The sequence below is a fragment of the Amblyraja radiata genome, chromosome 2 (assembly GCF_010909765.2).
Source record: "Amblyraja radiata isolate CabotCenter1 chromosome 2, sAmbRad1.1.pri, whole genome shotgun sequence".
Classification (NCBI taxonomy): Eukaryota; Metazoa; Chordata; class Chondrichthyes; order Rajiformes; family Rajidae; genus Amblyraja; species Amblyraja radiata.
In genome coordinates this window covers 34793250-34819737 of record NC_045957.1, presented here as the reverse complement: position 1 = coordinate 34819737, position 26488 = coordinate 34793250, and the positions used below count along the sequence as shown (strand labels likewise).

General features: G+C 42.7%; 1 protein-coding gene across 9 annotated transcripts in view; it reads right to left on the bottom strand.

Moving 5' to 3' along the window:
• wdr37 (WD repeat domain 37) overlaps nucleotides 1-26488 on the bottom strand; it is a 120392-nt gene that overhangs the window by 69780 nt on the left and 24124 nt on the right. For 5 of the 9 annotated variants that reach the window (XM_033044871.1, XM_033044826.1, XM_033044862.1 and 2 more), the window contains one exon: nucleotides 25476-25526. The exons of 3 other annotated variants lie outside the window; for them this stretch is intronic. In XM_033044871.1, coding sequence (XP_032900762.1) covers nucleotides 25476-25526 — 51 coding nt within the window. Of the gene's footprint in view, nucleotides 1-14364; nucleotides 14466-25475; nucleotides 25527-26488 lie in introns of those variants that run through there. One more of the 9 variants, XM_033044899.1, reaches the window with a different exon arrangement.

Genomic DNA, 26488 nt, shown 5'->3' with positions numbered 1-26488 from the left:
CTGCTTAACATAATGCACTCTCACAAACCTCAAGAACAAGAGTTATCTATCATTTCATTGGACGCAGAAAAAGCGTTTGATCAAATAGAATGGGATTATATGATTAAAGTATTGCAAAAATTTCAAATGGGAGAGAACTTCATCGCATGGATAAAATTATTATATAACAAACCCACGGCTAGAATATTAACTAATAATATACTATCTACGAAATTCCAATTAACAAGGGGCAACAGACAAGGATGTTCATTATCACCGCTGTTATTCGCTCTGGTAATTGAACCTTTAGCTGAAAAAATTAGAACACACCCGGGTATTTACGGTTATAATACAAAATAGTCAAATAACAAAATATCCTTATATGCAGACGATGTATTACTGTATATCACAAAACCCCAAATCAGTATACCAAACATATTAAATCTAATTGAGGACTTTGGATCTTTCTCAGGATACAGAATAAACTGGAACAAAAGTGAAATTATGTCGATAAAACCGAAAAACTCAACACATCTCTTGAAATTCCCCTTTAAAATAGCCACAGAAAAATTTAAATATTTAGGAATTGAAATCACTAGAAACTATCACGCTATGTTTAACGCCAATTATAGCCCCTTACTTAAGAAACTAAATAATCTAATCAAACTCTGGAAAACGCTCCCGATGTCTTTAATAGGTCGAATAAATGCTATAAAAATGATCTTTTTACCACAAATCCTATATTTATTTCAATCAATTCCAATATATCTTCCAAAAAAGTTTTTCAAAAAACTACTCAGACATTACAAATTTTATATGGGATTATAAATCCCACAGAATACAAAGAGCACACCTTAGTAAACCAAAAGAGATGGGTGGTCTAGCGCTCCCTAACTTTATGTACTATAATTGGGCAGTAAATATTAAAAATATGATTCACCTGCTGGACAACACTGCCCAGCAGGTGAACTGGATTGTAATGGAGAGAGAGGACTGCTCTCCGTGTAATACAGGAGCGACTCTCCTCTCACCAATGAATCTGAATAACAAAAATTACAATAAAAATCCAATGATACATAGCACAATTAGAACTTGGAAACAAATAAAACAGAATCCAAAATTAAGAAATCTATCTCTTTTAATGCCAATAGTTAATAACCCGTCGTTGAAACCTTCAATTATAGATAAATCATTTACACAATGGGAAAGAATGGGAATCAAAACGCTCGGAGACTTGTATGAATTAGGAAAATTATTATCATTTCAACAATTACAACTGAAATATAATTTGAAAAATAATCAATATTTTAAATATCTTCAAATCCATGACTATCTGAAAAAATACACAAAAGACTATCATAACATGTCCCCAGACTTATTGGATGAAGCCATGAAGACAAAGGCTGAATCAGCAAATCTAATATCATACATACAACATTATTTTAAATATAGAAATACCTACAACCGATGGTATTAGAAGAGACTGGGAACAAGAACTAGCTATAAAAATTTCAAAAGAGAGCTGGGATAAACACTTACTATATGTGCACAAATGCTCGATCAACGTACGACATACTCTAATTCAATTCAAAAGATTACATAGACTATATTATTCAAAAACTAAAATAAATAAACTTTTCCACAATGTCTCACCAATTTGTGATAAATGTCAGTCACAAGAAGCTACCATAGCGCACTCTTTTGTTTTTTGTATAAAAATCCAAAAAGTCTGGAACGAAACATTTGAAATCTTCACAAAATTATTTAAAATAAAACTTGTACCAAAAGCAGAATGGATCATTTTTGGAATATCGGAAGGTAACCCCGAATTAAACGCATTTCAAAAGAACTTACTTAATTACGGGCTAATAATGGGAAAAAAGCTTATACTCAAATTTTGGAAAAATGCTCCAATACCAACAATAAAAATGTGGATTTCAAACATGTTCGAAACACTACACTTGGAAGAGATGAGACTCCTCCTAGCAGGCAAGCAGACCACTTCCAAAAGACGTGGTCTGCATTTATGGAACTATTACAAGTATAAGGTGCAATAGTAATTTATAATATAAATGGTACCAGGATCTGGTAACGGGGGGTATAAAATAAAGTTATAAAAAAAAAATACGGTTGGTATATCCTTGTTTGCGGAGTTTTGTGTTACAATAGAGCGATTGTTTTTCCTTTTTTATCTTTTCTTTCTAGGGTCTAATTTCCTTTCTTTACTTCCTTCTCTAACTTCTTCCCTACGGGGCTTTCTTTTCCCAACACTTTCCTGCACCTTCACGATTCTTGCTCACTTTCCTTACTTCTTTTATTTCTATATTTTTTAAAGCTCGAAAAACGAAATGGTACAACAAATGTATTAAGATATATGTGATGTGTATTATTGTAATTTACTGTACTTCTAATAAAAAATTATTATTTTTTTTTTTAAAACAAACCATTTAAGTGGCTCTTCGATAGGCACATGAATATGCACAGAATGGAGGGATCTGGATCACTTGCAGGCAGAGGAGATTATGTTTAACTTGGCATTATGTTTGGCATGCATATTGTTGGCTGAAGGGCATGTTCCTGTGTTGCACTGTTCTATGTTTAAATGATCACGTGAGTAACTGCTACTTTATTACTGTGCAAAGCTATTTTCTCAAAGGGAGGCAGATGTGTTTGCTCTACGTTTCTATCGCTAAATATATTTAGACAAATTATGCTTCCTGTCCTCTTGCTTTTCTCTGTATTATAAGATCATATGATCTAGATGTAGAGTCATTCAGCCCATCGAGTCTGCCATTCAATTGTGGCTGATCTGTTTTTGATAATGCAATATAATTTTATAGACAATAGACAATAGGTGCACGTGTAGGCAATTCGGCCCTTCGAGCCAGCACCGCCATTCAATGTGATCAGGGCTGATCATCCACAATCAGTACCCCGTTCCTTTGGCTATAAAAACATTATTCTTTCATTTTCCGAGAACACAAATGTTGCTTTAGAATGGGAGTCATTCATTTTCTACGATGAACATACTCGAGTCCATAAGCGATCATACAAAGCTCCTGTACTACAGCAAGATATGCATCTCTATCTGCTCTATCCAGACCCTGGGAAATTCCACATTGCACTTTAATACTATAGTTAAAGAGAGATGCAGCTCAGAAATGGACCCTTCAGGTCATCAAACCCCCCATTGAGGGACATCTACTCATTTGCACTAATCCTGCGTCAATCCCTTTTTTTTGTTCTTCCCACATTCTCATCAACTCCCCCCAGATTTAACCACTCACCTGCAAACTAGGGGGGTTTACAGATGCCAATTATAGCAGAATCTTGATCAGTTGCACAAATGGGCTGAGGAATGGTTAATGTAGTTTAATGCAGATAAGTGTGAGGTTTTGCATTTTGGGAAGTCAAACCAGGGCAGGACCTTCACAGTTCATTGGCAGACCCTCGAGAGTGTTGTAGAGCAGAGGGATCTAGGAGTGCAGGTACATTGTTTCTTAAAAGTGACATCATGGGACGGTCAAGAATGTTTTGGGCACATTGGCTTTTATCAGTAACAAGTATAGAAGTTGAGCAGTTATATTACAGTTGTACAAGATGTTGATGAGGCCACATTTGGAGTATTGTTTTTTTTTAATTTTTTTAAAAATTTTATTAGAAGTACAGTAAATTACAATAATACACATCACATATATCTTAATACATTTGTTGTACCATTTCGTTTTTCGAGCTTTAAAAAAGATAGAAATAAAAGAAGTAAGGAAAGTGAGCAAGAATCGTGAAGGTGCAGGAAAGTGTTGGGAAAAGAAAGTGAGTTTCAGGCATCCAAAACCTTGCCCCTCACATCTCCTTTAAACCTTTCCCTTCACGCCTTAAAAAGCCCTGCTCTCTAGTCTTTGACATTTTCACCCTGGGGGGGATTTTTTTTTTCCTCTACACTATCTATGCATCTCATAATTTTATAATCTTCTATCAGGTCACGCCTCAGCCTCCAACAGTCCTAGAGTTGGACTATCCACACACTATTTCAGGAAAACCTCTTGGATACACCAAACAAATTCTGCCCCATTCAAGCCTTTTGCACTGAGTATGTTTCAGACAATAGTGGGGAAGTTAAAGTCAGCCACTACATCCCTATTTTTGTTTAACCTTTCTGTAATCCATCCATTCAAGTAATTCAAATTAATCAAGTTTAACTGCAAATTAGAAATGTAGAGCTATAAATTAAACAGGTACTTTCAAACTGTGTGACTGCATTGAGATGAGGCTATCCTCACAATTCACATTACCACTTAGATAGGAGGGAACTGCAGATGCTGGTTTACACCGAAGATAGACACAAAATGCTGGAGCAACTCAGCGAGACAGACAGCATCTCTGGAGAGAAGGAATGGGTGATGTTTCAGGTCGAGACCCATCTGCAAACCTTGTGAAGAAGGGTCTCGACCCGAAACGCCATCCATTCCTTCTTTCCAGAGATGCTGCCTGTCTCAATGTGTCACACATTACCACTTGCTTAATCTCGGATATCAAATGACAATACTTTTTCAATGACTGGACGTGTTAGTATTTTACTCGGGAATCATTTCTCTCTAACCTCTAACAAAAAAAGAATGACTTGTCAGTGTATGAACTTCCACTTCCACTGCACGTTTTACAAGGATGGAAACAGGTCATTTCAGCTTTATTGCCAACATGAATCACCACTCTGAACAAGCATGGTCTATCCAAATCACATTTAAAATATTTACACGATCTAAAAGATAAGGAAATCCTGAAACCAAATTCAATTTTCATCAGCTTGGACAATATTCTTCTATGGTATCAATAATTCTACTGAACCACAGGTGATTTAATAACAATAGGAAATAATGGGTACTTTTAAGCTTGGCCAAATTTATATTTAAATGATTTTTTGAATTCAGTAATATGAACTGCAAATAGGATTCAGCATTCATTATGGGGAGAGAGCAGGGAACATGGTATTGAGATAGATGATCGGGCATTATTGTTCTGAATGGCAGAACTAGCTGAAAGAACAAAATGGCCTACTCTTGCTCCTAGGTTTCTTTGCAAACCACAATTTGCAGCTCAACCTTTTTGCAGCCTTTTGGTCCATCAACAACATTGCTCTACCATAACCTGCAGCCTCCTTGCACATACACATATTTGTATTACCCGAGTTACTCAAATAGTCTAAAAGAGCTGAATCTATTCTAAAGTGCTGCAGACTTCAAGATAATATACTCCGGGTTATAAAACACTGAGATTAGGCTATTGCTTAGTTATAAATTATTCCGGTTTAATAGATTGTACCAGATGAAGGGACGTGCAAACTCACTATGTAACACAAGGAATTTGCCAGACGTTTGATAGATCATCTTTTCCTCATCAAGTAGAGATTTTGGAATCAGTTGTCAACAAGTGCAGTATGCTGACACCCTGCATGCCTTCAAGGGGTAAATTGCAACATTGAGAGCATTTGGTGTATTAACAGGACACGATCCAAGTGCTCCCTCAGATGGTTTTCATTGCCTGACCTCTCCTCTTGCGAACAAATGAATGCATTCTTCTGCTGAACGGCAAACCATTCCACACTCTTAGCATCCCAAAATAATTCCATCTTAGTTACAGAAATGAGATAATACCAGACCTTGGGTCCCTGTCACACGGGAGGCCTGGTCCCCCAATGAAACCCGTTCCCCCAAAGCAATATTCCACCACTCACACATAGCCCCCACAGGAGGCCTGGTCCCCCATCGCAAACCGTTCCCCAACGCAATATTCCACCACTCACCCGTTTCCCCAACACAACCCGTTTCCACCACTCATCTATTCCCACAATGCAACCCGTTCCAACGCAAAATCCCACCACTCACCCATAGCCCCCAACTGCGCAAACGTGGCTCATTTCCCCATATCCCCCAGCCGTCCCTCCCCCTCCTCTTCACCCTCCCTCTTCCTTCCCCTCTCCTCCCCCCACTCCCTCCCTCACGTCTCCCTCCCTCTCCTTTTCCCTACCCTCAGTGACTCCCTCCCTCCTTCCATGACTCCCTCCCTCCTTCCATAACTCCTCCCCCCACCCTACCCCCCTGCTATCCCTCTATCTGTTTAAATAACATTAAACAACAACCCTCTCCTCGTCCCCTCCCCCAGTCCCTCCCTCTCCTTACAACAATGAACAAATCTCTCATTGCACTCGCAGTCCTGTCTTTGTTAGCAATGTAACAGTGGAGCACTGCTGCCGGGCAGTTTATGTAAATTAGATCCCATTGTGACATCATAGCTGTAACTGCCACTGCAACTTCAAGTCATTTTTCTCAAAGTGGGGTTTTGTAAACTTGTAAAATATAACATCAATCTGAACGACACCACACCACAGGACAATGGTGAGAAAGGCGGTCCATCGTGTACCGCTTTGGCGTAATTCTGGGCATGATTCAGGGCATGAATCGCAGACACGCAAGCACACAGACACACACACAATGAGAGTTTTAGTAATATTTATTACTAGACCAAGTGCGACCCGTTGGGTCCCGGTCACACGAGAGGCCTGGTCCCCCAACGTAACCCGTTCCCCTCATGCAATATTCCACCACTCACCCATTCCCCCAACGCAACCCGTTAACCCCACTCACCCATAACTCCCAACTGCGCAGCCGCAGCTCATTTCCCCTGATCCCCCAGCACTCCCTCCCCCTCATCACCCTCCCTCTTCTTTACCCTCTCCTCCTCCCCTCCCCCACTCCCTCATCTCCCCCTCCCTCTCCTTTCCCCTAACCTCAGTCACTCCCTCCCTCCCCCCCCATAACCCCTCTCCCCTCCCTACCCCTCATCTCCCTCTATTAAACAACAATCCTCTCCTCAACCCCTCCCCCCCTCTCCTTACAACAATGTTACAAATGTCTCATTGGACTGGGAGTCCTGTTTTTGTCAACATTGTCCATGACCCTTCTCCCCTCCCTACCCCAAGTGTGACCCGTTGAGCCTCATTCCCCCAACGCAATATTCCGGTCCGGAGCCGCGGGAGGGAGGAGCCGCGGGAGGGAGGGAGCGCGGCTCCGGACCCAGTCCATGCCTGTGTCCATGTCTTTGTGCAGCTGCGCTCAGGGCCCGGGGCTGTGCTTCGGACGGGCCACGGGGAAGCTGGTTGCATCTCCCTCCACCCTCCCTCGGCTGGTTGTCTCTCCCTCTCCCTCCCCCTCCTGCGGCTCTGCACGCGCGGCATTTTAAAATAACTGAAAGCCATTCCGTGACTTTTTGAGGTTGAAATCTTGATCCACGGGAGGGGGAGGGATGAGCGCAGCTCCAGGCACAGTCTGTGTCTGTGACAAGCGTGCTTTTATCAGGGTCAGCGAGTTTTTTTCTTCTAATGAGATCCCATTTTGACGTCATAGCTGTAACGTCATTCTGAGCAGCTATTAAATGTGGTTATTGTTCTCAAAGTGGGGTTGAGTAAAGATTAAAATGTGAATAACTTGTAAAATATAACATCAATCAGAACAAAATTTGATACAACACACCACAGGACAATGATTGGTAAGGTGGTGCAAAAATTGTAGCGCAATCGTGTACCATTTTGGCATAGCTCAGGCCATGAAAAGCAAACAAATAAACACGCAAACTCACACAGTGAGAGTGAGAGTGAGAGATATTAAGTACTCTGAGCAGCTATTAAATATGATGGAATCTGGGTGGTTGCACCAGAAGACACTGCATTTGGACCCTCAGACCAAAAACTCCCCAGACGAAATTCTACAAGTGTTGTCTTATGTTAATATAGTACAACATTTATAGGTAAGAATCATCAACTCTAATCTCTCAAAACAATGTACAGAATAATGATATGAGAGACATGGTCTCGATCGGAAAAGCCCAATGATATTTAATATTAGACTTCACAAACTGAATGACTGCAACATTTAGGACAATAAATCTTTCAGATTGAGAGGTTCATGGGTAATAAGATTGACATTTTCAAGAAATTAAGGAGGATGTACAAGATAAATTGAAAAAAAATCTTTTGTTGTACAACGTGGGAAAATGAAGGCCAGGGCTTTCCACCAGAAGAAAGTGCTATTGATATTCCATCAATCGTTACTTTTAAAAGCAAGAGTGATAGAATATTGAAAACCAAAGGTTTAAAGGTGAAATGAAAAAAAGTGGGTAAAAGGGTGCTGCTTGTGACAGCTAATGGCATCAGTGAATGAAGTTGGACAAAAATGCTGGAGAAACTCAGCAGGTGAGGCAGCATCTATGAAGCAAAGGAATAGGTGACGTTTCGGGTCGAGACCCTTCTTCAGACTGATGTGGGGGTGTGGGGGGAAGAAGAAAGGAAGAGGCGGAGACAGTAGGCTGTGGGAGAGCTGGGAAGGGGAGGAGTAGGAGGCAGAAAGTAAGGACTACCTGAAATTGGAGAAGTCTATGTTCATACTGCCGAAATATGAGGTGCTGCTCCTCCAATTTGCGGTGGGACTCTCTCTGGCCATGGAGGAGGCCCAGGACAGAAAGGTCAGATTCAGAATGGGAGGGGATGTGACATGTTAGAAGGGGCTTAATGATCTATTGTTCCTATTAAGGACCATTTCTCAGCTACAGTTTATCATGCTATTTAGTGACCGAATGTCCATTTTTTCCCTACTATTATTGGTAACATTCAGTAATAGGTATAAAGCTGCATTAACTAAAGAAACATTTATCATTATTAAGTGCTAAGTGAAAAGAAACAAAATAAACTTGACCACTTTGACATCAAATTAAATGTTTTCCTCTTAAACAGAATATATTTCAAAATGTACTTAGTGATTTGCTCTCATTTGCAAATGTAATTCTTCTGTAATTATAATCACCAACAATCAGAACAGGTAAATTACTTACTAGTCAATAGGCAGTGACATTTCCATTCGAGAGGAGCATTCTGCTATGTTGAAAGCACATGAAATGAACTGACAGATACAATAAAAGCCAATAGAAAACTAAACAACTGCAAAGATCTTGACTTTTAAGGGGCTGTCCCACTTGGGCGACCTAATCCGCGAGTTCTGGCGAGTTTGCCCTCGACTCATACTCGCAGCATGGTCGACACGAGGTCATAGGAGGTCTTTGTAACTCACCTTCATGCTCGAGAGTAGTCCCCGTGTACTCGAGGCCTCAGCTAGGTCGTGGCGTTTTTTTCTCACAATGTTGAAAAATGCCCGCGAGTAAAAAAAGGATACTTTTTTTACTCGTAGGTTTAGTCGTAGTGGGTCGGCATCTTAGTCGTAGGTAATCGAGGGTAGTCGAAGGTAATCGTAGATAGTCTTCATCATAGTCGAAGGGAGGTGGAAGGAGATCGAAGGAGGTTGTCTTCACTCTCCACTATTCGGTGTCCAATTTTCCCGAAATTAGTCGTAGCTAGTTGTAGCTAGTCAAAGTTGGTCTTCTACATAGTCGAAGGAGGTCTTCAACATGACATTTTTTCAAACTCTCCTAAACTCGCCAATTAAGTCGCCCAAGTGGGACAGCCCCATTATGGATATTGAGCATGCAGGTGAATTCTTGATTTGTCGATAAGGAAGAGAAGCAGATTTTCATTCAAAGTAGTTTGATGTTGGGCAGAAGAAGCAAGATGTGCCCATGTAGTGTGATGAGCAAAATATAGTGAGGTCCAGGAAAGATCCAACTGTGAAGCAGTAGGGAAGTCATCCAGAGGCTTCCGGTTTCCGGTTCCAGCGCTGTGTACATGTGTACATGGCGGCTAGCTAACAGTCGATTGTCTTTTCCTTTATTTTCACTTATTTAATTCACATTGATTTTGGGCTTTTTTTGGTTAGTTAATTAGTTTATTGCAGCATGTTGAGATGGGGGAAACTTTGATCTGTTTCCTCGTTGGGGAGATACTTTTTCACCGTGTCTCTGCACTGCAACAACTAGGAGTTGGTCTCTTTGTTGTCTACACCAAGGATCAACTGCTGGAGCTCCAACCGCCCCGACTGGCTGGCTTCACCAGGGTTACATCAGAAATCCCCAAGGAACTGAGGAGGAAATACAGGGCATGCCGGTTGGGAGTAAAACGATGTGCGGAGAGAAGGAGGTACAAGCCATACTTGTCTACCATCGTAATGGAGAATATGAGTGGCCGACTAGGAAAAGGGGAGATGCAGCGAGACCTGGGTGTCATGGTACACCAGTCATTGAAAGTGGGCATGCAGGTGCAGCAGGCAGTGAAGAAAGCGAATGGTATGTTAGCTTTCATAGCAAAAGGATTTGAGTATAGGAGCAGGGAGGTTCTACTGCAGTTGTACAGGGTCTTGGTGAGACCACACCTGGAGTATTGCTTACAGTTTTGGTCTCCAAATCTGAGGAAGGACATTATTGCCATAGAGGGAGTGCAGAGAAGGTTCACCAGACTGATTCCTGGGATGTCAGGACTGTCTTATGAAGAAAGACTGGATAGACGGTTTATACTCTCTAGAATTTAGGAGATTGAGAGGGGATCTTATAGAAACTTACAAAATTCTTAAGGGGTTGGACAGGCTAGATGCAGGAAGATTGCTCCCGATGTTGGGGAAGTCCAGGACAAGGGGTCACAGCTTAAGGATAAGGGGGAAATCCTTTAAAACCGAGATGAGAAGAACTTTTTTCACACAGAGAGTGGTGAATCTCTGGAACTCCCTGCCACAGAGGGTAGTCGAGGCCAGTTCATTGGCTATATTTAAGAGGGAGTTAGATGTGGCCCTGGTGGCTAAGGGGATCAGAGGGTATGGAGAGAAGGCAGGTACGGGATACTGAGTTGGATGATCAGCCATGATCATATTGAATGGCGGTGCAGGCTCGAAGGGCCGAATGGCCTACTCCTGCACCTAATTTCTATGTTTCTATGTTTCTATGAGATCGCTGGCTAATAAGATGGACGTGCTAGCTGTACTAGTGAGGACCCAGAGGGATTATCGTGATAGCAGTGTGATGTGATTAATGGAGACATGGCTCCACAAGGAGATCCTTGAGTCCAACGCGAGTGTGGACGGCTTTCGGACTGTTTGGGTGGACAGGGACTGCTGTGAGAGTGGCAAGTGTAAAGGAAGGGGACTTGCTAATCTCGTTCACAACAAATGTGCAACCCTGGTCACATCGCCGTTAAGGAGCGTGTGTGTAGCCCGGACACTGAACTGAAGGCTGTGGGCCTCCGTCCATATTATATGCCCAGGGAATTCTCACACGCCACTGTGGTGGCTGTTCACATTCCTCCGTCCGTCAACCCTCTGCGCGTGTGTGACGTCATCCACACAGTCACCGCGAGACTCCAGGCACGGGACACGAGTGCATTCATCGTTATCTCGGGGGATTTCAATCACGTGACTTTGGACGTTACCCTACCCATTTTCACTCAGTTTGTTGACTGTCCCTCCAGGCATATGAAACACTGGGCCTGCTGTATGCCAATGTTAAAGAGGCATACAGCTCCATAGCCCTTCCGCCTCTGGGAAGATCCGACCACAACCTGGTTTACCTCCTATAAGCCAATGGTCCAGGGGCTGCCTGTGACCACAAGGTCAGTGAGGAGGTGGTCGCAGGAAGCCTGTGACGCTCTACAGGGCTGTTTTTATGTCACAGACGCACTCTGTGGTCCTCATGGAGAGAACATTGATGGACTCACGGACTGTGCTACCATCTGTGTGGATGACGTTGTCTCAGAGAAAACTGCACACCTTTTCCCCAACAACGTGCCCTGCGTCACCAGTGACATAAAGGCCCTTCTCAACCAGAAGATGCCGAGCGCCTGCAGGAATGGTGACAGGGAGGAGGTGAAACGGGTGCAGAAAGACCTCAAGGCGAGACTGAGACAGGGCAAGGACGACTACAGGAGGAAGCTGGAGCTGAAACTTCAGCGGAACAACACGAGGGATGTTTGGACCACTATGAAGAGCATAGACACAAAATGCTGCAGTAACTCAACAGGAAAGGCAGCATCTCTGGAGAGAAGGAATGGGTGACGTTTTGGGCCGGGACCCTTCTTCAGTCTCAGCCCGAAACGTCACCCATTCATTCTCTCCAGAGATGCTGCCAGTCCCGCTGAATTACTCCAACATTTTGTGTCTATCGTCGATTTAAAGCCAGCATCTGTAGTTCCTTCCTACACAGTATGAAGAGCATTACAGGCTACAAGAAGATCAGTGGCCTGTTTCTTTAAACAATTTGATGGTGGGGCCTCTGCCCACTCTCTTCCCTGCTCCTCAACAAACTCTCCCCCTCAACTCCCCTGGTTCAATTCCTCTGACCTTTCTTTGTCGCACCTCACCATCAAGGCTGAGCAGGTGAGAAAGGAGCTGAGCAGACTCTGCCCAGGTCCCGATGGTGTCAACCCCAGGGTACTCAAGGCATGTACCAGCCAGTTGTGCGGAGTACTCCAGCATATCTTCAACCTGAGCCTGGAGAGGATTCCTGTGATGTGGAAGAGGTCACGTCCCAGCTCCTCCAATGACTACAGACCAGTGGCACTGTGACTTCACACATCATGAAGTCCCTGGAGAGGCTGGTGCTCACTCACCCGCGACCCATGGTTAAACCCTACCTGGACCCCCTGCATTTCGCTAACCAAACAAAGATGGGGGGGTGAGGACGCCATCATCCACCTGCTTCATCGTTCCTATGCTCATCTGGATAAGCCGTGAGAGTCATGTTTTTTTTTTACTTCTCCAGTGCTTTTAACACGATCCGGCCTGCACTGCCAGGGAGCAAACTGACGAAGATGCGGGCGGATGCTCCATTGGTGTCCTGGATCACCAACTACCTGACTGGACGACCACAATATGTCAGGCTACAGAACTGTGTCTCGGTCATGGTAGCGAACAACACAGGGGCCCCACAGGGGACGATCCTCTTTCCCTTCCTGTTCACCATCCACACCTCGGACTTCAGATATAACTTGGACTCCTGCCAACTGCGGAAGTTTTCAGATGTCTCTGCGATTGTGGGCTGCATCAGTGAGGGGAGGGAAGCTGAATACAGAGGTGTAGTCAATGACTTTGTTGAGTGGTGTGGGCTGAATCACCTGCAGCTCAACACTGACAAGACTAAGGAGTTAGGAGAGGAACATGCCTGTCCCCTGTTTCCATCAATGGTGTGGATGTGCAGTTTACCAGGGAGTACAAATACCTAGGAGTGTACCTGGACAGTAAACTGGACTGGTCCAGGAATGCCGTGGCCGTGTACAAGAAGCGACAGAGCCGGCTGTACTTTTTGAGAAGGCTCCGCTCCTTTAATGCCTGCGGTAAGATGTTGCAGATATTCTACCAGTCGGTGGTAGCCAGTGCCATCTTCTTCGCTGTCGTGTGCTGGGTGAAGGCCGCGAACACCAATAGGATTTTAAAAACTCATCAGGAAGGCTGGCTCCGTCCTGGGGCTGGAGTTGGATTCATGGAATGTGGTCTTGGAGGGGAGGATGCTCCTCAAACTGCGGAGCATCCTGGACAATACAGCTCACCCCCTCCACAACACACTGGCCAACCTGAGGAGTTCCTTCAGCAACAGACTGGTTCTACCAAGATGCCGTACAGAACACCACAGGAGATCCTTCTTCCCTGTGGCTATCAAACTGTACAGTTTCTGTCATGGGGTAGACCGACTCCCCTCTCCCCCACCCCCCTCCCTTCCCTCCCCAATCTTTGCACATCCCCAATCCTTTCCACTCGTCCCTTTAATTTCATGTTTCATGTATGTTGTGTTTCATGATTGCTGGCATATCAATTTCCCTCCTGTTATAAATAAAGTTCTATCGTATCGTATCGTATCCGACAGCTGCAATGAAACTTCCAGGCATCAAACCAATTATCTTAAATTCATAACAACCTAACAAACTGAATTGAAAAACAGTGATGAAAAGCAACACCTATAGTTCTGTAGCAGATGACAGGTCCAACTTTATTTATAGACAAACAGAAAGATAAACTTAGCACTGTTCTACCACCAATCCCCAACAACAGTGAATTCAAGACACATGCATTCAGCTGTACAGCTTGGTTAGGATTTTTTTTAATCATTCTGCATAAGAACCATTCAAGATTACATATTAAAAAATAACACAAATATTTCAGTATCTTTATAGCCTGACAAATAAATAGCTGTAATGGAAGCAAACAAGCATGTCACTGAAAATAATGCTTCTGAATATTGTTACATGGTTCAGCAACATAACAGCATGCTAGGCTTTAGTCATTAGTCTTAAACAGTCTTTCTGTTCAGGCTACAAAACTGAGCATTTGTCAAGTGCTGTCAATGCCAATTTGAAAAAGTACAAGTGTTCCAAAGGAAAAAAACATTTAAATATAAGGTAGATGGAAAGACACTGACATACAGGACATTAAACAATTCACACCACCTTCAAACTGTACATTTTTGTCTTACCTCCATATTTATTCCGTCACTACTGGAAATCAATGAGAATAAGACAAATATATGAGCAGAAAACAGTCCTTACAATTAACTAGCTTTACATCAAAACTGTGCTGCAATTTGCAGTGAAAATTTTCCCCTGATGAACGGCAAAAGCATTTGCAGAGAACAAGATAGCCATCAAAGAACAAATGTCTACGTCAAAACCAACTTAGCTATTCTCAATCCTGTCAACACCATATTAAGCACACATTGAAAAGAGGAATTAGCGAACACAACACTTTTTTTTAAACTAAGCCACAAAATCATGCAGTTGAGGGTAAATCGCCTTAGTAACCATCAATAATGACAGCATTCCGCACACAAGAAATAATACACTGCTTTTGCAAAGGTTGATATTTTTTTTCACTCAATAAAATAGCTTCAGCATACACTAAACAAAACCGAAGCCTCCAAGCAAATTGATGCTACTAGAACTGACTGTTTACGATGATACTGAGTCAGTCACACACAGAAATAGGCTCGTTAGCCCAAATAGTCCATGCCCACCAGTATACCCATCCAGGCTCGTCATTTTTTTTTATCTGTGCTTGACTTATGTCTCTTTAAATCTTTCCTATCCATCTACCTGTCTAAATGTTCCTTAAATGTGTTATTGAATCTGCCTCAACCACTTCCAGTGGCAGCTTTTGGATTTATTTCACTCTGTGTAAAAACATTGCCCATCAGGTTGCTATGCAATCGTTCCCCTCTCACCCTAAACCAATACCCTCTGGTCCTTCATTTGATACCCTGGGGAAAAAACTGTGCATTCACCCAACCTATAGCCTTTGTGGCCTCATACACCTCTATAAGATCTCCAACACTTCAAGGAATAAAGTCTTAGCCTGCCCAACCCCTCTCAATAATTCATTCCCTTGGGCCCCACCATCATTCTTGTAAATCTTTTCCGCGTTCTTTCCATCTCAATGGCATCTTTCCCATAACAGTGTGACCAAAACTGAACACAATATTCCAACTGTAACATAATCCTAGTTTCTAAACTCATGGCCCTTACTGATCAAGGCCAGCATGTCAAAATCCATCTCCAATACCCTGCGCAACATCAAGTCACCATTTTCACAGAGCTATGAATTGGTATTCCGTGATCCATCTGTCCCAGAACATTCCCCAGGACTTTACTGTTCATTGTGTAAATCCTACCTTGGTTTGGTTTCGCAAAATACAACACCGCAGACTTATCTGAATTAAAAACGATTTCCAATGTACTTAAGGGCCTGTCCCACTTGGGCGTCATTTGCGCATCATTTACGCGTCACGACGCACGACATGCATGGCGTGCATTACGCGCGCCTGCGTGACGGGCAAATGCCGCCCAAGTGGGACAGGCCCTTTAGGCACACATAACAAAAATAACTATTGAACCATTAAAGTTAATTTCCCATCCCTTGGCCCTCTTATCCAGCCGATCAAGATCTGGCTGTAATTTGTGATAACCTTCACTGTCTACTCCACCACCTGTTTTACTGTCACTTGCCAACTTGCCAACCATGCCGTGCACATTCGCATTTAATCGTTGATATAGATGACAAGTAACAATGGGCCCAGTGCCAACCCGAGGCACACCACTCGCCACCAGTTTCCACTCCGAGAAACAACCTTCTGCCATCACCCTCTTTTTCCTACCCTCAAGTCAAACACTGGTGCAAGTAGAACAGAACAATTATTTTTTATATACTCAATTGACTTCATATAAGATTGTAATTCAAGGGTAAAAGTTACAAATATACAAGTCGATGCAAATTTAAAAAATACTTGCAATTATGTTAAATAATATTACGTATTTTATACCAAAAATATAAAGGAGCACTATAACTTCAGAGGCTTAACAAGAAAGGGAGATGGGGATGGTTCCTGGGTGTAGAAAAGAACTACAGATGATGGTTTATACCAGGGGTCTCCAAACTATGGCCCGTGGGCCGCATTCGGCCCGCCACGAGATTTTATCCGGCCCGCGGCAAGCTCTTAACACGTTCCGTGCGGCGGGCTATTTAGCGGGTTCTGTGGTTGCGCGGGAACTTACACGTCCATTTGCCGTAGGCTATCAAGTTGAGGGGTTGTGTGCAGCTGCTGACAGGCTACCGTCGATGGCCCCGGGGAGACTGAAGATCAGCGACAGCGGTGGCCCCAGTGAGTGGAAGGGTGAGTGTGTGTGTGTGTGTGTGTGTGTGTGTGTGTGTGTGTGTGTGTGTGTGTGTGTGTGTGTGTGTGTGTGTGTGTGCGCGCGTGTGTGTGTGTGTGAGAGAGTGTGTGAGAGCGAGTGAGTGTGTGTGTGAAAGAGTGAACGAGTGAGTGGGTGTGTGAGTGTGAGTGTGAGTGAGCGTGTGTGAGTGAGCGTGTGAGTGAGCGTGTGAGCAAGCGTGCTTGCGTGCGTGTGTGTGTGTGTGGGCCGTGGGAGTCAGTGGGTTTATAGTGGATGTCGGTCTGAAGTCTATCACCTGTGATGGAGATAGTGAGGTCAAGAAATGGTAGGGAAGTGTCGGAAATGGTCCAGGTGTATTTGAGTGCCGGATGGAAGTTAGTGGTGAAGCGGATAAAGTCAGTCAGTCAGTTGTGTGTGGGTGCAGGAGGTAGCACCAATGCAATCGTCAATGTAGCAGAGGTAGAGGTCGGGGATGGGGCCCTGGTACGTATCGAACAAAGATTGTTCGACATACCCTACAAAGAGGTAGGCATAGCTGGGGCCCATGCGCGTGCCCATAGCTACGCCTTGTATTTGGAGGAAATGGGAGGAGTCAAACAAAATGTTATTAAGGGTAAGGACCAGCTCCGCTAGGCGGAGGAGAGTATCTGTAGACAGGGATTGGTTGGTTCTCCGGTCGAGGAAGAGCCGGAGGGCTTTGAGAACCTCCTGGTGGGGGATGGAGGTGTGGAGTGTCTGGACGTTCATGGTGAAGATGAGGGGATGGGGGCCTAGAGAACGGAATGCCCGGAGACGGCAGAGAGTGTCTGAGGTGTCTTGAACATAGGTAGGGAGGGATTTAACCAGAGGGGGATAGGATAGAGTCGAGGTATGTGGAAATAAGTTCCGTAGGGCACCAACAGGCAGAGACAATGGGTCTACCGGGACAGTCAGTTTTTTGGCTTTTGAGGAGAAGGTAAAATCGGGCCGTGCGGGGCTGGGAAACGATGAGGTTGGAGGCGTGGGGGGGCAGGGAACCGGAGTGGATGAAGTCAGTGATGGTGCTAGAGATAGTGGCCTGGTGCTCGTCTGTGGGGTCATGGTCCAGGGGTAAGTAGGAGGAGGTGTCCGAGAGTAAAGGAGGAGCAGCACCTCATATTCCGCTTGGGCAGTTTGCACCCTAACGGCATAAACATTGACTTCTCCAATTTCCGGTAGCCCTTGCTGTCTCCTCCCCTTCTCAGCTCTCCCTCAGCTCTTTGGCTCCTCCTCTTCCTTTCTCCTTTCTTCTCCCCCCCACCCTATAGCAGTCTGAAGAAGGGTTTCGGCCCGAAACGTTGCCTATTTCCTTCGCTCCATAGATGCTGCTGCACCCGCTGAGTTTCTCCAGCACTTTTGTCTACCTGCCATTTTCTAGCATCTGCAGTTCCTTCTTAAACATATCTCCTTTAAACATTTCCTCATCAACTTAAAGGTATGCCCTCCATTTCCACTCTGGGAAAAAAAGTTCTCACTGTCTTTCCTATCTATGCCGCTAATAATGATATCAAGTTCTATCGGGTCTTCTCTCAGCCTACGATGCTCGAGAGAAAACAAACCAAAAGCGTCCAACCTCCCCTTACAGCTAGTACCCTCTTAATCCAAGCAACGTTCAGGTAAACCTATTCTGCACCCTCTCCGAAGCCCCCATATCCTTCCTGTAACAAAGCAACCAGAACTGCACACAATACTTCAAATGTAGCATAACTGAAGTTTTAACATTTCCTCCTCACAGAGGCAATTCTTGCTACATGCTCAGTGACCTTCTCTATTCTCTCTATTACCATGACAGTGCACCCAGACACTGCTCCAACAAGCCATACCGCCGTCATTGGACAATGAACGGGGAACGACAAGTCAGAGTATGGGAAAGAGATTGATAATCTGGTTGAATGGTGCCAGAACAATCTTGCTCTCAGAATTGGCAAATCTAAGGATTTGATTGCAGACTTCAAGGAGGGAAAGTTGAGGATTAGGCTGAAGGATGATGGTGAAGCTTCAAGCTCTTGGAAGTAAATATCTGATCATCTGCCCTGGGCCTAGCACATTGACACAAGATTACTCATCAATGCCTCTACTTACATATAAATTGATGAGAATCAGAATGTCACCAAATACTCTAACTTCCATAGCTGTATGGTGGAGAGCACATTGATTGATTGCATCAGTTTGGTTGGGAAAATCGAACACTCAAGAATGCTTCCTCTCACTTACCTTCACGTTATCGAGGGTAACCCTACCTCAGGCACAAACCACAGCAGACTATGCACAACCATATGCTAGTTTATAGCTAATGAGTAACGGTGTATTGTATATTTAGTGTTGTTGTTGGCCAGATCTCAACAGTGACAAGACAGAATACAGTAAGGAGATAGAGAGCTTAATAAAAAGGCATCGACAACTACCTCTCTCAATATCAACAAAACAAAGGAGCCAGCCAACAAGCACGAAGCATGTGAAGTACATGCTCCAGTGCACATCAATTTGCTGAAGTGGAAGTAGTCGAGAGCTTCAAGTTCTAAGATCTCACCAAAAATTTGTCCTGGTTCAAACGCAGAGGGTCCCTGACCAAGAAAGCACACTAGCGCCTGAACTTCCTCAGAAGACAAAGGAAATTCAGCATGTCTCAAATGACATGTCTATTTATATAGAGATAAAATGCTGGATTATTTCAGCGGGACAGGCAGCATTTCTGGAGAGAAGGAGTGGGTGACGTTTTGGGTAGAGACCCTTCTTCATGATATTCATCATATCCTTCTTCAGCATAATTGATCATGAAAAAGGGTCTCGCCCCAAAACGTCACCCATTCCTTCTCTCCAGAGATGCTGCCTGTCCCGCTGAGTTACTTTGGCATTTTGTGTCTACGTTCGGTTTGAACCAGCAGTTTCTTCCTACCCATTTCTAAAGATACACCATAAATAGCAACTCATCAAACTGCTTTTCAGCTTGGTTTGGTAACTGCTCTGCCCAGGAACAGGTCCCTTGACTGATCAGCATGGCCATCTGCGTGTGGAACTACAGGAAATGGGTGAGATTTTTAACTAATATTTCGCATCAGTTTTCACTGTGGAGAAGATCATGGAAGCTGAGGAAGAGGCAACTGAGTTTTAAGGTCTTGGACTAAATACAACTTACCAAAGAGATATTAGTGGTCTTCCAGTACTTTAAGGTGTATAATTCCCAAGGGCCTGAACAAGTGCATACTCAGGCCTTACAGGAAGCTAGGGAAGAAATTGAAGAGGCCCTTGAAGAGATATTTACATTCTTTAGTCACAGGTGAACGCCTCGAAAACTGGAAGATGGCTAATGCCGGTGAAAATGGCACCAGCACTGGGCACGGTACTGGGGGGGGGATTCTGAGGAACAGGATTTACCAGCATTTGGATGGACAAGAACTGATTAGGGATTGTCAGCACAGCTTTGTGCATGGGGAAATCAGGTCTCACAAATATGTTAACAGTTTTAAGAAGAGGTAGCAAAGAGGATGCTCCAGGGAAGGGAATGGACGTCGTCTATACGGACTTTAACAAGGCTTTTTACAAGGTTCCGCATGGCGAGCTAATCTGGCAGATTAAGCTGCGTGGGATGTAACGAGGGCCAACAAATTATTGGCTTCACGGTCAGGAGCAGAGGGCGATGGTGGCAGGTTATTCTTTCAGAGACCTGACTAGTAGCGTTTTCAAGAATCAATGCTGAGCCCACTGTTGTTTGTCATTTATGTGAACCGCATGGATGAAAATGTACAAGGCATGGCTAGTAAATTTGCATATAACAATAAAATAAGTGGTTTCATGGACAGTGAAGGTAATCAATAATTAGTGGTATTTTGCTGAGCTAGGGTAAGTGGGCCAAGGAATGGCAAATAGTGAATCATTTAGTTAAGTTGCACTGTGGAAAGTTAAACCAGGGTAGAACCTTCAAAGTGAACATCATGGGTAGACAGGGTGGTGAAGGCAAGGTGTGGCACACTGGCCTTCATTAGTCAGATTACCAAATGTAGGAATGGATGTTATGTAGCAGTTGCACAAGACACTGGTGAGGCCGCACTTGGAGTATTGTGCATTATTTTGGTTATCCTGATATTGGAAAGAGTCAAGCTGGAATGAGTACAAAGAAGTTTTACGAAAATGCTGCCAGGATCGAGGGCCCAATTTATAGGGGGAAGTAGGAGAGGCCAGGACTTTATTCCTTAAGGCATAGGTGACTGAGGCGTGGTCTTACAGAGGTGTACAAAATCATGAGGACCATAGATAAGGTGAATGCAGTTTTTTCTCCAGGGAATGACAATCAAAAAACAGTCCGTATAGGTTTAAGGTGAGAGGTGTAAGATTTAATAAGGGACCCGAGGGGCAACATCTTCATGCAGAGGGTCGCACATGTATGTAATGAGGAAGAGGCAGGTAAAATAGTAACATTTAAAGCCATTTAGATGGGCACATGGATAGGCCAAATGCAGGCAAATGGGCATGGCTTAGATGGTCATCTAGGTCAGCCCAGAGTTGCACAAAAGTGCTTGCTTCCGTGCTGCATAACACAGTTTTCTTCCTGGACGGTAGGAGGCTGAGAGGTGACCTAGGAGGCATTTAAACTCACATGGGGCATAAATAAGGTGAATAGCCACACAATTCTTTCCCCAGGACAGAAGAATCCAAAACTAAAGAGCATTGGTTTAAGATTTAAAAGGGACTGAAGGGGCAAATGTTTCCACAGATTGAGTGCTGCGTAGATGGAACGAGCTGCCAGAGGCAGCGGTAGTAGTAGGTACAATTACGACATTATGACAAAAGAGACTTGGATAGGTACATAGATAGGAAATGTTAAGTGTGATATGGACCAGGTGTAGGCAAGTGGGCCTAGCTTAGTTAGACAATATGGTGGCTATGGACGTATTGAGAAGAGTCTGTTTCTGTACTCTATGATCTGTGTTTAAAAAGACACTATTAAAAACTCAAAGCACAAAGGTATAGTAAATAATGAGGAAGGCATATAGAAGATTAGTCTTTATTTTAGGAGTAATAATAGTCCAATTAGGGGAAATCATGATATAAATGTCCAGCACATTGGCATTACCACTCCTGGGATATGGCATAAAATGTTGGTCTTTATGGTACCTTGGAGCAGATGCAGAGCAAATTAACTTGATTTAATTCCTTGGATAGCCTCATTTAAAAAAGGCAATTTTATTGAAACATCATACTGACATGGCAAATGCTGTGAGGATGATCCCCCAATGAAGGAATCTTGAAACAGGGCACATAATGTCAGAATAAAAGAATGCCCAGTTACGACTGTGGTGAGGATAATTTTCTTCTGGAGTGTTGTGAATACCTGAAATTGTCTGAGATAACTGCCGATGCAGTTATTACATTTTATCAAGGAAGCAATAGACTTTTCAACTTAATGGTGAGCAAGGATCAGATTCACATTAGTTTATTGCCATATACACCCAGGGTGTAAATATGTTCCTTGTTCCCATGAAGCTCATAAACAGTTTATGGGTGTTTCCGTAAATAAGGACACCAACCTGTGACATGGGTGGCCAACTTTTGAAAGTTATTAAATCATAATGAAATACCACAGCATTATAAATTGGCATACCTACGATTTTTTTTGAGCTAATTTGTGATCAAAATCGACCAAAACTTGACCACAATTTAATACTTTCAAAATTTGAAAAGAAAACGAGAGAAAAAAAATATTTATAAGACATATGGGACACTTACTGATTTCTAAGCTCCCTTACAAAATGTCGGCACCTAACCCAGCACGAGGCCCGTAGTTCACACCATTATAATCGCATTGTTTGAATTTTTTTTTGAAATCGGGACGAGTGCAAAATAAAAACCTCCGTTATAGCATCGACAACATTACTCAATGGGAGGGACCACAGAATGAGACATCAGTAAAATAGGTGAGCAAACTAGATTTTTATTTCATGATTTTAAGTTCTATTCATTATTAAGTATTTCAATGGAAAGCTTAAACATAAAAAATAAACACTAAAAAGAAACAATAGATATAAAAATGGTTACTCTGCTTTTAATTCACACAATTCACACGTGACCAAATGGATACTGCTACTCACGTTCTGCTGCAAAAACTTGGTGCATCAGAAAACCATCTTATCAGGTGATAAATGATTAAAAAATCATAAGCATGATTAGAATTTGGCCTATATAATTATTTAATGTCAAAATTAAATTAATATTTTTGGTAAAAATCAGCCCAAGGATTTGATGAAATTCTGTTTGAAAAATGTCCCAAAAAAAAGGCAAGAAAACACAGGGACATATCTGATATTTTTCTTTGTAAAAACAGATTTATTTATTTTTGCTTCATCTCATTATTTTGGCTCTACACCATGATCTGCACAACTTAAAATACAGGCTATGAAACAATGGGAATATTACAGAAAAAACAGGAAAATAACCTGGAAGTTTGGAGACTTTCAGTCTCACTACTGAGTGCTGTATTTATGGAAACGCTCATATACTACAGCAGTGAATGCAAAACAGCAGAATGGTACAAGATTGCAGTAAAAAGAGAAATTAAGTACAATAATTGAATAATCAAATGAAATAGATCATACGACTGCACCTCCTGGAAACGGGTGTGAAAGAAGAGATTTGCTCAGCAGTCTGACAACAGTGGGGAAGAAGCTGTTCTTCTGTATGGACGTCCGAGTTCTCAAGCCTCTGCTTCTGGTCATGGAAGATAGAAGATTAAAGGGAATGGCCAGGGTGGCAGGCATCCTTGGCGATACTTCCAGCCTAACTGATGTAATACACCGTGAAGGTGAACTGGATGGAAGTGAAGAGCCAGTGATGGATTGGGCTGTGTTCTCCAGTCTTTGCAGGCTCAGGTAGTCTCGAACAGAGTAGCTGCTATACTTGGCACATCTGTACAAGTTCGCGAGAATCCTCTTGGACATGTGGAATTGTCTTAGGGACTTAAAAAAAGGTAAGTAAGCTTATGTGCTTTCTTGAACACCACATTAGTGTGACGTGACCAGGTTAGGTTGTTGAAGATATGGATGCCTGGGAATTTGAAGCTGTTGACCATCTCTACCGTAGCTCCGTTGATGAAGACAGGGTTATTTTCATCCCCTTGCTCTCTTAGGTCAACAACAAACTCTTTCATCTTTCTACATTAAGGGGTAGGATGTTCTGACACCACAACACATCTCAATCTCTTCCCTTCATCTCATTGTTGTTGTTGAACCAGAAAAAGAGCGTTTAAGCCAGTGACCAGGTTCATGACGATCACACTGAATGGCAGAGGCCACCAACCACCATTGCATGTAGCCCAGCTTTGTGAACATCAGATCTTTCACTGGCTTTCAGTCCGAAGCATACTACTGTAGAACATATCAATATCTCCAGTCAATCTCCTCAGGACCAAAATATACCGTGCAGGAGGTGTGGCAGCAGAGAGGTGTGGTGTTGCGGAGCTCCCGTCCAGACACAAAAGTGAGTGAATTTAAACATCTTTTTGGACTTCGGAGGAGGCACAGCGGAATCTTTAACATCTTGGAGTATCGCTGCGACGCTGCAGAGATTTATTTTAAAAGTTTCTGCTTGTTTTGGGACTGCGAGCAGTCTTATCAACTAACTGCCGAGCTCCCACAACTGTGGCTGGCAACCTGCCATGAAACTAGCGCACCAAAAGAGGGGAGAAAATCTTTCTGGACTTTGACACCTGCATCCAGAACAGCCCCCCCCCCCCCCTTACTGCCTCACTGACCGGGCCGGTCTGGCTTTCGTGTGGTGTGGGAGGAATTCCAAACCTGCACCGTCTCGACATCTTCTGTGGCAAAAATCCAATATGGCAGCACACGTCTCCTCCTGTCTCTAACTGTGTCTGTTTGTTTTACAAATATGATTTCAGGGAATGTTCAACCTAACCCAGGCCCAGGCTCTGCTGAGTCTACTGTTAATTTTAACACCCCTGCTGAATTTGAATCTGACTGTGACTCTATTTATATGTTCTCTGTTGTTTTTTTAAATTATTGTCTGTAACTGTGGAACTGTGCTGCTGCCTGTCTTGGCCAGGACTCTCTTGTAAAAGAGATTTTTAATCTCAATGAGACTTATCCTGGTTAAATAAAGGTTAAATTAAAAAAAAAAAATAAATACCTCCCCATTTATGACAGATTACATACTCCAATTTTATATTCATATGTAGCTCCTTCTTTAAAAAAAAATAAACTATAACCTGTAGGTATTGTTAGCAAGCCCAGCATTGATTATCCATCACCAGTTTCCCATGGGAAGATAGTGGTGAACCTTGAACCACTGCATGATTTAAAAAAAATTTGTGTTGCCATTTTTCATCTTATCGTTTAGTATTTCCTCATTAATTATGGATTCCAAAATTGTATTTACAACATACCTTAAGCTAGCTGTCCTGATTAACCAAGTCAACGCTAACACTTTAAAAAAAAAGTATTATGTAATCTATCCTCAGATCAACACAGCACAGGTCAAGAAATTCCTTCCACTAAATATTTCCCATGTCAGTTTTATCTATTTGAAAACACTGCCATCAGCTGGGAAAGGCTATGAATGATTGAACAACTAATCTTTAATAAAATTATTAGTTTGTTCACACCCTCTCCCATTCAAACCCAATGATACCCAATCTATAGATCAGATTAAAAGAAACTTATGAAAATAGCATTTCAAAGCCACACGTTTCTGTCATCAACCAACAATACTGCCCTACCACCCAGCCCCTTGTTTTCCCCCCAACATCATCAACTAACAAAGTACACATGCTCATCAAAAACTGCATCCCCAAGTATTGTAAAAGTTTGTATGGTGTCCATGATTCTATGGAATTAAAATTAAAAAGTGCACGCCACCACAGCTCTCTAGCCACATTCAGTACATTTACACCAACCTCCACTGACTGCCCACAGACTTCCTCACAGACAGCCGACATCATCGCTCCCTACAAATAGCAAGAAAACGAATGGCAATATTTTTACAGTTAGAAAACAAATACGATAACAAAAACTTCAGAGGGAATAATTAGTTAAAATTCTCAGTGGCTGGCACTAATATATTAAAAATGGCTTAAAGTATTATAATTCTTCAATTCCATGTGCTTAGCATTTTCCAAACATGTACATATGTAACTTTAAAAATTATTAATGTTTGGAAGAGAATAAACTTTCATGTAACATTTCTTGCAATTCTCACTGATATAATGTACTCCCACAACATCTTTGACTGCAATTTTTTTATTGCAATTGAGTACTATACTTAAATAAGTGAAATTAAATATTTTTCTTGCTCTCATCACTAATAATAATTGTCACATATGCAGCACATGACACCACCCTTATCACAGCGATAGACATTTAAAAAAATGAAGTGAGAATCTATGTCAAAGTTTTCTCAGTAGTCACCAAAAAGCAGAAAGCTCTATATCCATGCACACCAATTGCTCCACATGCTTCCACCACCGTGCACAGATAAGCAAAAGATGAGGCAGAAGCAGAACAAGCAGGATAGTCAGAGCACAAGAGAATCAAGCATTGCAGAAGTCCAGAGTTTATAGGAAGCCAGAACAAGAGCAGCAACAGAGGGCCGTTTCCCCATTATAAGCTACCAACGAGATCAACATAATGACTCGTCTACAAAATGCCAAACACACCCATGTTCAGCCATGAAATAATAACCAAAATTCAAATCTAATAAATAGTACACAATCAACAGAGAAGCCCAGACCCATATCTTATATTCAATTGCCAAAATTTAATGATTGTTCAGAAAGCTCTCATTAAATCTACTTGTATGCAGTATTGTACGCAAACACTTCAATATCATTGAATTATACTTGGATTATACCAATTATCATCAACCTATAGTACCTATAAGGCCTATATTATCGGCCTTGGCTTGAATAAA